General features: G+C 41.2%; 1 protein-coding gene across 2 annotated transcripts in view; it reads right to left on the bottom strand.

Moving 5' to 3' along the window:
• LOC134640785 (unconventional myosin-Ic-like) overlaps positions 1 to 6,398 on the bottom strand; it is a 59,360-nt gene extending 52,962 nt beyond the window's left edge. For both annotated transcript variants that reach the window (XM_063492707.1, XM_063492708.1), the window contains exons 1-2: positions 6,297 to 6,398; positions 5,965 to 6,141 (exon numbers count right to left, since the gene is read on the bottom strand). In XM_063492707.1, the coding sequence (XP_063348777.1) occupies positions 5,965 to 6,054 (90 nt within the window). In that variant the 5' untranslated portion in view covers positions 6,055 to 6,141; positions 6,297 to 6,398. The remainder of the gene's footprint in view (positions 1 to 5,964; positions 6,142 to 6,296) is intronic.
• Positions 6,399 to 16,123: the final 9,725 nt, after the last annotated feature.

Below are 16,123 nucleotides of genomic sequence, written 5' to 3'. Positions count from 1 at the left end.
AGCTCTTCCTCGTGACAGGAGACTCTAAAGTCTGCTGCCTCTTCCTCCAAAACAAGTTCCATGTTAGTTGGATCCAGCACTTATTTTTATGAGCAGTTCATAAATGAAACAACCCCAAATGGTTTTCATATTTCACCAATTCGGAAGTTATATTTTCCCACCTGTGTTTCTACTGATGATTTATGAGTCTAAAAATAACATAACTAAAATTAACCTATTGGTTATCCATTATTTTTAAGGTTTTTGATTAAAAATACAGTAAGAGATACTATGTTAATACTGTGTTTGAGGGTCCCTATACTTAGAAATAGTACATGTTCTTACCAGTTACTTTTTCAGCCATTTCTTGCCACCTGTCCCAGCTTTTTGAGATGTACTGCTGCCAAGTCTAAATGAGCTAATATTTCCCATGAAACAGTCAAATCTCTCACTTCAAACATTTGGCATGTTTTCTATGTTCCCTTGTGAATAAAATATGGGTTTCTGAGTTTCTAAAACCATTGCATTCTGTTTTTACTTTACATATCGTCCCAAGCTTTTTTCAGGTAAGAAAGAAATCCACAAAAAAGAACTAGAAATTTCCACCCTTGCTGCTAAAATTTTCATTTACAATAACTGAAATGTTGTTGAAGTTTTAAGATACAACACTGACAGTAGCTGAAGCAGAGAATGAATAAAAGGTTTACTGGGATGAAAAGTATGATTTTTTTTTAAAGAAAAAGTTATTGTACTTATGAATGAGTGAAAGTCAGTGTCATGATGTATATTTGAAAATATTTCATTTGCACTTTTTATGGGTTCCTTTATAACTGTCCTTATTGAGCATCGTCCAGACGTGACACAGCTGTCATATCTTGTGTCACTCATGCTATCTCTCTTCCCCTAGTCCTGATAAACACGAAAAGACTGATGCTTTTTCCTGTGCATACAATACAAAGTTATGAGGCTCAGAAATTCTAGAAAATCTGATGCAAACTAAAGAGTGCTAAATGTTCATCCACCCCTGTGAGGGCCTGTAACTCAGATAATGATGTAAGATAAAAACACATTTTTCATGCCTATAGTTATTAAAAAAAAAGTTAGCTGATTATGCAAGGGTAAGATAGACTCAATTTTTTAATATTTGAATCATTTATAAGAAAAAGATAACATAAATGGAGCTCCTGCACTAAGTATAAGATAAATAAGGGTTGTTTTTGCCTGCCAATACTCTAGAGGAGACCAATAATGAAAATTATTGGTTAGATGTGAATATAATCATACCCTTTAAGATTTTTATTGAAGAATATTCATTGGGAAAACTTGACAGCTAAACACGTTCATACAGCTGAACCCTTGCAGTTTGGCTGTACATTTAAGCACCAAAACTTTCCATCTCTCTCTGACCTGCCAGTGCCACTGCTGCCCTCCATCGCTGCCTGCTCTGTGAACCCCTAACTAGGCTTGCTAGTAAAACTGCACCATCCCACCATACACCTGTAGGCTCTGACAGCATAATACTCCCCATTTTCTATGTGTGTCACAAGTGCAGTCAGTGATGAGCTCAGAGCCTAGATGATAAACTCTGACTGTACTCTGTTTCTCTAATAAATTAAACATTCCAGGTCTGAGTTCCCCACACTGGACTTTGTATCAGATATTACTGCAGTTATGCAATGTGCACTGTGCTCATGTGAAGGTGACCTCAGTCTTAATTGGGTGACGAAGCAAGAGCTCAGTTGTAATGTGACTGCACTGCCAGAGGGGGGAGTGATCGATTCAGCCTCAAACAACCTGCTACTAATGACACACACACACACACGCGCACGTTGTATCCTGTTGGTGTTGAGTAGATGGGCAGAAGAGCTGGTCATGACACTGTCCCCTTACCTTCAGGCCCAGCCCTGTTTCCTCTTCACTTCCCTTCCAGAATCAACAAACAGCAGCACACTTGATCTTTCCTTTTCTCCCAGGATCAGTTAACACCATATCGTTCTGATTTCACTTAACAAAAACCAAAAAGGTTTACTTGACTTATCTGCTGTAATGCAGCAAAAAGGTCCTACATTAGCCTACAAACTCAGTGTGATCCCAGCATTCACTGACCAGCTGCCAGACTTTCAGAAAGGGGGAAAAGCATTATCTATGGAAAGTTTGAACTGTATAAATGTTCTGAATATTTTGCACACTTCATCAGTAAAGTCAGTACATAGTTGTTCATGCTGAATTAATTTACCGTCAGACTACCGTCAGACGAGTTTTGCTGTGCTGTGTTGTGATTGTAGGTGCCGATTTTTGATGTCAAAAGACACGCACGTTATAGGTCAGGGAACGCACACTTTTCACATGTACCCAGACACAGGGTGAGTTGACCTTTAAGGAATGTGGGAAGGGGAACGAATGAAGCCATGTACTGGAATGTCTTTGTCGTTTCCTCCCATCCAGGCTACGGTACATTCCAGTCCTCCCCAGTCATTACTAACCAGCACGCAGCAGGCTGCATTAACCACACCACATTTCTCTTTCTAGAAATCTGAAACCTGTGTCTGCCAGTGCTTACACTTTACCAAAAGATACCCTATCCCATAAAGGGACTACTTTAAAAAAAAAAGCTAATTCCATTCAATCTGTAGACATCTATTTTTAGATATTAGGTATTAGCTTAGCACATACAGTATGAACTGCTGAAATGTAAATGAAATGTGTTAGCCACGCCATATAGAGTCTATTTCAGAGTCTGGGCATATTTCTTTGTATTGTTTGCACTCGCCTACATGTAAAGCTATGGCTACTGCCAAAAACTGCGGTTCCTCTAATGGCCACTTGAGACAGGCTTCAAAAGCGAGGAATAGACTCCCATTTTAAATGCCAAACTTTAAACCATTAAAGGCATGTTTACACCCTAATACAAAAAAGTTTTTGCTCTCCATAGATAGTTTTCTTCTTCCTTCCATTTGGAAACCGATAAGGCTTAAATATAGGAGCACAGAAGCTTTGCTCGACATCTGTGTTTACTTAGCCTCCTCTCTGCTAATTAAAGGCACTGACCTGGACCTCTTTCTTGTTTGTTCTAGAGGATTATCCGACTAACATTATGGCCTGTTTTACGGCACAGATGATTTCTGTTTCTGCTTCAGTTTTGGTGATTGAAATTCTTCCTTCGTTATTTAGCACTGATTTCTAACTAGGCTTGCTAGTAAAGCTACAAAGATTCACCGATTAACTTGGATAAATTGATTATAAAAAAAAAGATAAACTGTTAAATTATTCCAATGTGAGATTTAAATTAGACAGCTTGCTGAAGGCTGATGGCAGCCATCCTATTTTTCTATTTGTAATACCTGCACCAAGCAGGGGTGAGTCTAAAGGGGGGCATGGGGTGTACTAATATTAATATTTAATACTTAAGCTAAATAAGATTTTTTTTTCTTTACTCAGACCAGTAAAAATATACATGGGCCAGTAAAACTCAGAGCCACTGACCTGGAGCTGTTAGGCTGGACGCTGAATTATTATTAACATTAATTATTGACATTATTAACATCTACACCATCATAACTTCCGTTTTCTACAACGGGAAATGTTGCATCAAAGCACAGGCCAAATCTGAGAGAATGCTGATACACTCGCTTTCCTGTCATATGGTCCTTTAAAGGCTTTCAGGTACACTTAAACGCACAGACATGCACAAAAACACTTACACATGAACACATATACACAGACACACCATATCTACCTCATCCAGGGGATATGATATTGTAAAAACTCTTTTTTGCCTCCTACTAATGTAAGAAAGCTTTCCAAGAAGACAGAATTTTTCATTTTATGCCTTAGTTCAGATTGTATATATATAGGTTATTATTTTTATTTTTTTTTACATTACTGTACTTTATTTTATTTGTACTTTATTTACTGTTGTTTTTAGGAAAATGTCTTTGAAGATTCTCAGTCATCCATTTTATCGTAGTCTAAGAAGCTTGGAAAGAAAAGCTTCTGGACTTCTTTGAGTTTCTTGAAGACGGGTGAAACCTAGCCCCATCCTATCTGAGGTCAAATGGCCCAGGATGTGAGTGGGCGTTAAGGCGTCTGGGAAGGGACCTCAAAACTGGATTACAGATGGCAGACAGTTGGTGTCGTAAGCCAGGACAGCCTCTGTTCAAAGATGGTCGTTCACAGTGGACATAGATGGTTTCTTTCACTCCTCTTTCAAACCATTTCTCTTCTCTGTCCAAAATGTGAACAGTGGCATCCTGGAAAGAGTGACCTTTGTCCTTTAGATGCAGATGGACCGCCAAGTCTTGTCCCGTGGAGGTGGCTCTTCTATGTTGTGTTTATGAAGTGACTGTTTGGTCTCTCCAATGTAAAGGTCTGAGCATTCCTCGCTGTGCTGTACAGCATAAACTACGTTGTTAAGTTTGTATATCGGAGTTTTGTCTTTAGGATGAACCAGTTTTTGTCTGAGTGTGTTGCTGGGTCTGAAGTACACTGGGATGTCGTGCTTGGAGAAAACTCTCCTGAGTTTTTCTGACAAACCGGCTACATAGTGGATGACAATGTTGTTGCGTTTGTCTTTCTGATCCTCCCTAGTTTGTGTCTGATCTTCTTTTCTGTGCATCTTTTCTGACTTGATGAAAGCCCAATTAGGATAACAACATGTTTTAAGAGCTTCCTTTACATGTGTGTGTTCTCTCTTTTTCCCTTCGGGCTAAGAGGGAACATTTTCTGCCCAGTGTTGTAGGGTCCTGATTACTCCAAGTTTGTGTTCCAGATGGTGGTGGGAGTCAAAGAGGAGGTACTGGTCCATGTGTGTCGGCTTCCGGTAAACTTGTTGAGGTTTCCATTCTCTTTGATGCGCACGGCACAGTCCAGGAATGGCAAACTGTTATCTTTTGTGTCTTCCCTGGTGAACTTTATGTTTTTATCCACAGCGTTAATGTGAGCAGTGAAGGATTCTGCTTCTTGGGTTTTGGTTTTGACCCAGGTGTCATCAACATATCTGTACCAGTGGTTAGGCACTGACCCTTTAAAAGAGCCAAGAGCCTTTATTTCCACTTCCTCCAGATGCTACGATATGACCCAGTGTCATTATTAAGTTGGGGATGGTTTTGTACCACCTAATAAAAACAAGTTCAATATTTGCCTTTGTTTTAGCCCTGCTGTGGGTCCTCACCCACCTTTACTTGGAAATACCTGCCTGTGCTCACCAGCTAGTCTGTAACTTTGCTTTTGGACTTTTCGTGCAGCACAACGGGAGAACATTAAACATTTGGCCTTCAAACCAACACAGGGTAAGAATTCTGTGCAGAGCTGAAGGGAACTGGGAGTCTGGTGAAAATTCTCTATAAGCCGCTCTATAATCAATTTATTGTTAGCATATAAACATTGGATGTAGCAGCTTTAACCTTTTACACTCAGTGTTGCACATTCCTAAAATATTATAACTGTGCTGGTATTTACTGAAAATATCCAAAAATGCCCTTTGTATCACCAAAGAACGTTTTAGGGAAGACACTATTAATGTCAAATTGCTACTTAAAGCACCATGACTTCTTTAAAGAGGGTTCTTATTCACTCTAATTAACACTTAGCATCATGAGTCTTGTTCTGTAACACAGTACAGATGTCTCTAATGTGTCCAGAAATTACAGAGGCAGCCTGGTCTGACATGCATAATTACCTCTGAGTAATGCGTTTTATAATTCGGAGAGCGCTGCTCAGGGCCAAGCAAGATTTAAATGCATTTACTAACCACAGATCATTTGATTTATCACCACAGACAGCAGATTCTGAAGCAATTTACAGTTCTTAAATTATGTAAAAGTTTCTCAGTGTCAACCGTGTGGGAGATGAACCCTATAACCTCAGCTGTGTCAGCACCTATGTCTACCCAGTGAGCTGCATAAAACCTTTGGAATGAAAGATGAGTGGAAAAATCTGACTCCAGAGCTGGCCTCAGCCATGGTCACAGTGTGTATGCAAACTGACCTTGCAGTTGTGGCAGTGGTTTTCTCCGTTCTTCCCCGGAGAAAGGATGATTTCCCCTGTCGGGATCAGCTGGATCTTCAGTTCCATCATTTTTTTCTTTATTCCTTTAGCTTCTGTTAAAGTGATACTGTTTTTGTGTGTGTGTGTTTCTTGTTCCTCCCCAAAGAATTGCAACTCCTAAGATTGAGCAGAAAGAGAACGTGCGTAACCCAAGAGAAGTTAAAATGCAGCTATCAGAGATAGTAGGTTCATTTGAAATGCATGCAAGATCACAAATCTCTCTCTGAAATGAAAATAAACCACATGCAGTATCTTTCAGTGGGAGCCCTTACCTGATAGAGAAATGTTATTTCATGGCACGAGGATCAGTAGACATACAGTAGTGATAGTAGTTTACAAGCATTGGCACAGAGATTTGAGGTTGGGGTGTTACCTGTTGCAGAGCGGAGAGTCACAGTGAGGCGAGCTTCCTCTCATGCAGCCAGAGGATGTTGCCTCTCTGGCTGGATTCACGGGAAGGATATAGTACGCAGCCTGACTCAAGATGGATGCCACTTACAGAGGATATGTGTCTTTTGTTTTACAAGTGCATGTGAGTATGTGTCTTTGGTTAGATAAAAATATGTGCTCTCGTAGCGAGTGGTAAACCAATTCGTATCTTCAATAAACTATGCATAAGTCTAGCTAATAAAAGTCTAGATCAGTGGTTTTCAGCATTTTTTTGCCTCAGTCAGAAATGCCCTATCTCTTGTCTTGAACCTGCTATTTTAAGCAGATTTTACACGTTAGACTATTTAATGCCATTAATTTAAAAAGACAGAAATTGTTCTTTGTTTTTCCATTCAGGTCAAAGTTTCCACTTGTAGGATATTACTTGGAGTGACAGAATCCAGAGATGCTTCATCAAATTATCATTGCTTTTCATTTTAGTTTAAAAAATGTTGCTCTTTTTTACCATTTATCTTCTATTAGCATTTATTTGAACACTATCAGTAATTTACCTTTTACTTTTAGCTAGGATTTAACCTCGCTCTCTTTTAGCTAAATAAAAGCTACTTTTAGCTAACATTTTCTTAACCTTTCTGTTACTGGTATTTAACCTTTTACCTTTTGCAATGAGGTAACTTAGCTTAATTAGCTTAATTAGCTTTTGCCTGCCAACTAAACCATTGCTTTTAGCTAATATTTCACCAGTCTAGCTAGCTAGGAGCAGGTTATCGATTACTTTAAGCTATTTTATACTCAGCTGGATATATTTATGCACTAAATACGCCCCAAAATTTCTTTTTTTTTTTTTTTTTTCTTTTTTTTTTTTTTTTAACCTGTCCCGTTTGGTTCTTTTGCCATCAGAATTATTGTCTAAAGGCGAAGAAAGATGCCCAACGGATTTACTTTACCAAATGGACCATCCCAGCCTTGCCGTAATGGTCCATTTGATTCAACTTTTTATTGTTTATTTTATTTTCACTTGCTGAATACGGGACAGACTTGACTGGAGGAGAGAATGTGGAGAAAGAAAGAGGGAAAGAAAAAAACCTGAGAAGAGGGATGGGGAAAAAGGGCAAAAAACAAAAACCAACAGAATAAGCAGACAAAAAATACATATATCGATCACCTGGATCACCTGTTGAGAAAGAAAAAAGAAAGCAAGCAGAAGAAAACGAGAGTAATAAACAAGATCACAATGATATATGAGAATATGACAGTAAATACTAAATATTAAACATTATTGTGCAGCACGTGAGATCGACAGCGCACAGTGTGCTTTGAGGTAGGAGCCAAAAAGGGTGTAATTTGTGTGTGTGATCACCCGTGTGTACACCTGTGAGCATGAACGCGCTTGTTTTTAAAAGGTTCCTTCATGTAATGATCTGCTAGAGGGTGTGGGGGGCCACTGCCCCGACCTCCAGGGCATGAAGCAGGTATGGAGGAGATCAAGACTCCAGACATCCAGAGGCCCCCAGAACACAAGAGACCAAGGAAGACCAACAGAGGGGCAGCCGCGCCACTGTCCCAGAAAGAGCTGAGGAGAGTCCCAGATGAGGGGTCACTCAGCAGCCGCGGAGCAGAAGCCAGGGGGGGTTGCAGTGACGTGCCCGTGAGCTCCGCCGGCAGCCAGCTGTGCCTGAGTGGCCGAGCCCCGGGCCGTGAGGCCGAGGGCACCCCATCCCCAAAGTGGCCCGAGCGAGCCCCAGGCTCCAGGCCCCAATAAGCAGCCGCCAAGGAGTGAGCCGGTGGGTACCTGGGCGCCCACCCCCGGAGACAGAGAACCACCAACGCACCGATGTCTGAGGGCGTCCGCCACCGGCAGGGGAAGTGGTGGGGGGAGATGGGCCTCCAAACCTTGGAGGGCCTGAGATGTCCTCAGAGAGGTGGCGTCTGATACCCAACCTGACATATAGACACAGACAAACAGGCACACACAGATACAAACATCTATTCCCACCCTCATGCTCTCATATACAATTGCTCAACACTCACCCAACGTGGAGACAGACATAGAGAGACGCTGTACACACAATCACACTCCCCAAGCGTACTCTAAGCCCCGAGTCTAGGTACCCTTGCCCCTGGAGGGGGAAACTGCACCCAGACTCAGGTGGTGTAACCCTTTTCCCTGCGGTGGGGAGAAGCAGACCGCCCCGACTCCGCAGCAGCAGGGAGGCCCCATACACCAGACCCCAGTCGGACGGCCAACTCCTCCTCTTAGCCCCCCTGCTCCAGCAGGCCGCAGAGAACGGGGGTGTAGGAAGACTCCAAACCTCCCTCCACCCGCTCATATGTACTGTTGATGTATGTGTGTTCTAAGGTGCATTTAAAACCCAGGAGGGCATGGAGCCACCTGCCAGAGCAGCAGGTAAGCATATAGCCCCTCCTGCTAGCCCTCAATGTCTACATGTATTTAAAATTGAGAGGTGGGCAACGACGCCAGGGGTGAGGTGTACACCCTGATGGTAGTTTGGAATCCGTGTAGCGTGCCCACCTCCAAGATCCTATATGTATGTGTAATGAGAGTGTGAGTAATGTGAATGTCTAAGTTGTGGGATAAAATTGAGGCAGAGGCAGCCAGAAGGGGACAGAGGGGGGGGATGTCTCCTCTGCACCCTGGTGACACACCCCTACCCCAAGGCCCTGCATGTGTGGGTGATTGTGGTGGAGCGGGAAGAGGGAGGCCGCTGGAGATGGGGAGGGAAGGAAGGGAGGGGCAAGTGACCCCTCCCTGGGGCCAGCTCCCCCGCTGACCCCAGTAGGCACCCCCATGCTGTGCAACCCGCCAGGGAAAGGGGGCCCAGGCCCATCCGGACCGGGGCCCAGTGCAGCAGCGCCCCCCGGCCCCACAGAGCCCGGGACAATTCACCTGACCCCACCACAGAGAAAACTGCACCCACCCCATCATCCACTCATCTTCCAGACTACACAAGACAATAGACGCCCAGGCTGAGATCTTCCTCCACCACTCCTGTATCTCCCCCTCCTGCAGAGAGAGTTCCTGAAGAGAGGAAAGCTCCTGCAAGATGTGACAACCTCCCCCACCAGTTGAAGAGCCCCCCAGGTGGCTCGATGCACCGGTGGCACCCCGCGCCAGGGCCGGGCCCCCATACACCCACCCGCCCACAACCTCGGCAACACCCCAACCAGGACCCAAGCCCCTGAGGCCCGGCCAGGGCCCCAGCCCAGAGACGGAGCGCCCCCAGAACCTCACGCCCATCCCGGACCCACCCAGGGGCAGCCAGGCTACCAGGTCAGTAACCCACGTCCGTCAGCACAGACCCTCCCCTAGCCCTGCTGCACGCAGCCACGAGGAAACCGCCCCAAAATTTCAATTGTTCACTACTTCTGGCGTTTTTATTTCTCATCAATAAGCAAACGAGCTGTCTATTTTTTACCATCTAGCCAATACTTTATACTTTGTAAGGTGTTGCAACCTCAACATGTGATTGTTTCTTCATTGATTTAAGTTAACATTATTTTTGCTATAATTCTTATTTTAAATGAACTACATTTTACCCCAAAATGGCTACCTATGGTTTTGGCTCCTGTTACATAACTAATCATTGCATGCACACACACATACACACATACAGGGTTGGTCTAAACATGGTTTCCTTCTAGAAACAGCATCCTGCTTCAGACATTTACAGCACCCACCCAGATGATTTAGTGTGTACGTATGTGTGAAAGAGATGCATTTTTGTTTGAGCGTGTGCATGACGGAACCTACTTGTGCTTCTCTAAGGATATACAGTGCATACAAGCGGCAGGCGTTTGCATCACTGGCTTTCTAAAAACAAATAAGGGACTTGTGCTCTCATAGTGGTGCACTTCCTCAGAAGGAATGCTTCCAGGGGTAAAGGGGTAATGTTTGACACTGGAGTCGAACATTGATGCATGTGAGACAGAAACATATAAACAGCTTCAGTCTGATAGATAAACATGCATCATTTGCATAACCTTCCTAAACTGTCTGATGACTCCAGACCCCTCACACCCTGTTGGTTCACTGTTATCACCACAGGTCACATCCAGTTATTTGGGCACATCATAATATGTGTGGTGAATGGCCAAGCCACAGAAAAGATAGCTTTAGAGCACATAGAGGGGTCTGTCTTGAGAGTATTCAGCTTTTATCTCTCTTAGTCCTGCGCTATAAAAGGTTTTTTTGATACATAATTAATGAGCAGTAGCATAAAAGGGGATATCTTTCAGCATGAGCGTCACACAGGATTTGTATGTCCTGTGTTTTGCAAAGGGGCATCGCACACTGGTGTTAAGAGAGGGGAAGTGACAGAGACACACATCCTTTGACCTCTGACCCTAGCTGGAGGCATTTCTGACAGCTTGGCATCAACAGGAAATCTGTAGCCTTGATACACACACACACACACACACACACACACACACACACACACACACACACACACACACACACACACACACGAACATTCCTACACACAATCTTGGAGTTGAGACGTCTCTGCCCAGTTCTATTTTAAAATAAGAACACATACTTTCAAAGTGATTGACTTCCAAGGAAAACACACTGTTAAAAAGGAAAATAAAATGGAAAAGTCAGAGCACAGTGGCTACAAATGCAGATTATTGATAGTAAAGTAAGAACTGTAAAATAACACACTAATCCCTGTCATTCCATCAACTGTAATTAGATCTTCACTGATGAGGACACGGCAGTTAAAAAAACCTGTTACTGTAAGTCTAGGTCACAAAAGGGTTGAAATTATTTGTTTTCCTATTTTCCTGCTTAAATCATCATATCCGTTTTCTCACTGTGAAGACTAAACTTCCTTGCTTTCCTTTCCATTGCCATGGAGAAGTGTCTCAGTGGTTACCGAAAGGTAAGGCGGATCCAAAGCCACTTTTTCCGTCTTACATTAATGATGTATTATCTTTTTTATACATATGTGTGTAGTGTTTGTGTCACTGTGTGATTCCTTTGCTACAACAGTCTGAAGGTAAGTCATCATATGACAAAGGTGACTCCTCTCGAAGAGTATAATATTGGGATTTTTCAGGCCAAGACTTCTGACTCAGCCCACCTACAGCTGTGATAAAACCAATAATCTGCATCCTTTTAATTTAGTGATAAGTTAAGTGATGAGTTAAGTTAAAATGAATTTGATGAGTGGGCTTAAGTTTGTGTTAGGCTATGCAAAATGTTTAATATTACTTTTTTACTGGCTTTTTTGTATGTTATAAAATTCATTCATTCATTTCATTAACATAAAAGCTTCAAAAGTGTGTTAAAGCCTCTGAGCTGAATATGTGAAACACAACCTTTTGATACGGTTAGCTATAAATAAGTTTATTAAAGGAAGCAAAGTTTTTAGTATTATGTATAAAGCAATAGCGAAACATAATGGATACAAATAACATTCTACTATCTGTTAGCTAAAAGGAACTTTGTTACAATGTTTAACTTTTTTTAAAGTAACAATTCTGAACCTGAAAAATGACATTTCAGTTTTGAGGAAGATGTATTGCATCATATATCTGCTTTTATATGAAATAAATGTGTTTTGAAATAATTTATAGTGTTTTTAGTCAAGAATTGACTAAAAACAAGAACTCCTGCAAGTATCCTTGGATCCGAGGAGTATCTAAGAGTATCCTTGGATGACTTTGACCATGTTTGTTGATGGTGGTGGTTATGATTTTCTTGTAGTTTGGAGTTTTCAAAAAATTCTAAATATAAAAATACCAAAGTCTTGCACATCTTTGATTCCACTGGCATGGCAGGTTGAATATAATCTTTAATAATATTTATTGTTCAGATTCTTTTGATGTTGTTCACATTCCCCTCTTTATGGCCCATAACCATGATATTTCTTCACCATGCTCAAACATCCCCCCAGCACCTTTTCATGTGTTGTCTCTCAACTTACACCTTTTTATTGTCACTGGTTACATTTCTCATCATTGTTTGTCTTCATTTTCTTTTCATTAGCAACTGAATCACAGCTATTATATTTGTGATAAACAATATTTTTTTATATAATGGGACTTTATATTACTTTAGCCAACATGCATTTCCTGCATTCAGTCCTACTTGTGACACTGCAAGTCGTTGTGTACACATGTGTAAACGTACAGTATTACAGCTGCATGGATCAAGGGCATTTGGGCACTGCAGGCCAGGTCCTGTAACCAGATCCGACGCGGAGGCTCGGCCCAGACCAGATCAGACCAGGGCTGAGTAAATCTCACAAGTGTTGTCTGAAAATAATCCTAGCTATTTATAACAGCTGTCTCTACAGTCGAAGAGGAAGTTCATAATATTTCATTGACGTTTGTTCTCCAGGTCCCACTCTGCGAGCAGTAATCTTGCTCCGACAACAGAACGCTGGCAGTTTCCAGTTTCCACAGGAAGGCAGAGGAAGCTAGAGGACGCCGATTAGGCTGCAGATGTAGAAGAGGGAGCCACTGACACGACGGCCAAAACACTCCCTCTGGAGAACAGTGTCTTCAAACATAATTACTGGAAAGTTAAACTATTGACATTTTTTTCCTTTATACCACTTCCATCTCCTGTGTAAATATGGAAATTATTTTAGCACGAGTGATGTATTGTCAGATTAGCTGGAAGTTGCTGCCCTCTTGAGGTTTCATGTTTCAGCAGGCAGATCTCTAAAAGACAAATAAAAAGGTGCTGTTGGAAGCTGACAGTCAAGGCTTATATGACCCACACCACACCCAGTGACTCAGATAAGAAAATTGAATAATGAATGCTACATGCCACTTGTCTTTTATTAAATACTGTTAGCAGTTTCAACAATCTCTTCATTATGTTTAGCTTATTAGTTTGACAATTTATTGATTAATTTTATATGCTATAACTATATAGCCAGCACTATTATTTTAGTCATAATCGGTTACTTTTAACAAAAATATTTGCACCATTTACTTTTAGCAAAAAATAAAGTGCGAACTGTTTTGCTAGTTTATTTTTCCACTTATGAATTAAATCAGATTATTACTTTTTTAAATAATCCATATAATCCATTTTATAATCCATAACTTACTTGTACCTAATCATTTTATACATTTGTTTTAACTTCTATTTTGAGTAATCATTTTACATTAGTTTTAGCTCGTATATAACCTGTATATAACAAAAATTTCAGTGATTTATGCTTTAACCTAAAGGTTCTAAAAGTATGTGCGTATTTGTATATTTAGCTACTTCAGTCATTTTTTCCATTACATCTAACAATTGAACAATATTTATTTCAGATAATAATTTATAAATCAGTTTGATCTAGCATAATTTTTCAGTTGTTCATCAGTCATTCTTAACATGTAGCTAATCCTAGTTTTAACCAGGCGCATCTTTTTTTTAAAGTTCTTTTATCCACAACTTTTAGCTTTATAAGCGTTAGTTAGCATAGTTTTAGCTAGCCTTTTCAGTCATTTATACAATACAATACCCTTGGTTATCTCTCCTCTTTGGCTAATTTTAGCTTTTTGCCATGTCAACGATTTATGTATTAATTACTTATAAAAATTAGCTGCCTTAATAATTCGTTTTCATGACCTCTCAACTCTTTATGTAGTTTGAGTCAGTATACAAATTTTTGTATAATTTCAGTATTATTTAAAATGCCCCCGATTGATCACATTACCACAGTCACAAAAACGTCTTTTTTTCTTTTCTTTTTTTGGATTGAGAGCTACAGACTGGCATGAAAATGATGACTCTGGGATTTACAGTGTTGCTGAAGACCTTAATGTCTGGCAGCCAGACAAACTAAAAGCTGATAGGAGGCGAACCTGGGTCTGGAGACCTCAGCCTCATTGATTGCCTTTTCAGCCTTTTCTGCAAATAAGCTGAATTGTGTACTGGCAAAAGGATAGTGTGATGATGAGCTAAAAGTATTTAAATCAGTTTGCATTTTATAATGTAATGTATGTTTTTTTGGCAGGCGTGGTGGCACTTTGGTTAGCTTTGCCACCTTGCAATAAGTTCCTGGCATTCTTGTTGTCTGGGGCCATTCTCTGCCTGTGGTTTACATTATTTTTAGGTTACTGGTGATTCTAAATTGGCCCTAGGGGTGGATGTGAGAGGGTTTGGTTGTCTATGCTAGATTTGTCATAGATGGCTACCTATTTGGGTAGCCTGGTAGGTAGTCCACCCAAATTGCTCCATCCCCTTCAACATAAGCTGGGTAAGTAGTTCAGAAAGTGGATGTTTCCTTGACCATAGTGTTGTATAAATAGCTTCTAAAACCCACCTTTTTAAAAAAAAAAAAAAAAAAAAAAAAGCATATCCTGAGGCATAAACTAACAGCTGGGAATACAACAGATTTAACCTCTGTAGCTAGATGTCACCATATCTGTGTGTCTATTTTTCATTCTGTGATTAATCCTCGGTGCTTCTGAAACACGTCATTTAGAAAGTGATTTGAAAGAATCTCTTGTGAGTGCCGGATTCAAACTGTAGAGGGCTCTAGAGCAGCTACTGCACTGCCAGACTTGGATGGTTCTTCAGTCAGCTCTCTCCTCAGGCGCATATGATGTATATCCCCGACGTTACACACAAAATTAGAAGGTTTTAGGTGATCTGACAAAACTAAGCTAGACTTTTCATTCTTGTGACAGTCGGTGTTAACTGCTCCCTGCTTGTAAATGACTGTAATCACACCGTTGTTTTGAGAAAAAGCAGACACAACAAATACAATGACTGGGTTTCAAAGAAAGTCCCGTCTACAGCCACTTCAGTGCTGTATGGTTAAAAGTCAGGGGATGACTAACGGTGGGTGTCTGCACCAAATCTGATAGAAATTTCTTTCAAAATCACAAATGTCAAGGAATTGTTAGATTCATGAAGATCATTCTTGGAAATCTTGAATCTCAGCCATGTGGTGCTAGATTACCACGATTTTCCATCTAGGAGGGATAGTTGATCTGCTTCAGTCTGGATCAAAGTGCTGGACCAACCTACAACCCTTTGGTTCATCTCCTTGCATCCTTTGTTTGAAAATATAAGCCAATCAACCACAACAAGAGAACCGCAGGTGAAATGACGCTAATTATCCTGTTACAATGCAGCATCCTGGCATTCGTATAAATGTTACCAGACACCTAAGCCATATTGCACACGAAGCACACCCCCATGACAACAGTATTCGCTGACAGCAGCAGCTGCTCTCAAACACAAAACAAAAACTGCTCAGGAATGGCAAAGACAAAGAGCCCAAACCACAGACGGGGCTACCAAACTCCCCAGATCCCATCCAACTGAACATCTGCATGATCCATCGGATCTGCTGCCAGTGTCATTAAACAAGACACCACAGGATGCCTCCAGAGGTCCCATGCCAGGGCCTGATGGGTCAAAACTGTATTAGCAAAGTCTTTCAAGTATGCTTTCTTTTAATGTCACTAACACTGGGTTAAAGAGTTTGGCAATGGGTAGATCACGGACAACTTGAAGACATCAGCGTGGAAAAGTCCCATCCTCTGTGGGACACAAATGTGGTATGTACATTTCAGTGCAGTATGGCACTGAGTCTAAATCATCCTCACTCATGGCTTAGACCTAACCCTAACCCTAAGTTTTGCCTTTTTACAGAATCTAGGGTTAGTGCTACAGGAGCAAGGTCATTGGGTTTTGCAGTTTCTGTCCGAGTAGTTACTCTTGTTT

Source organism: Pelmatolapia mariae, linkage group LG14 (assembly GCF_036321145.2).
Source record: "Pelmatolapia mariae isolate MD_Pm_ZW linkage group LG14, Pm_UMD_F_2, whole genome shotgun sequence".
Lineage (NCBI taxonomy): Eukaryota > Metazoa > Chordata > Actinopteri > Cichliformes > Cichlidae > Pelmatolapia > Pelmatolapia mariae.
This window is presented reverse-complemented; position numbering and strand designations above follow the sequence as displayed.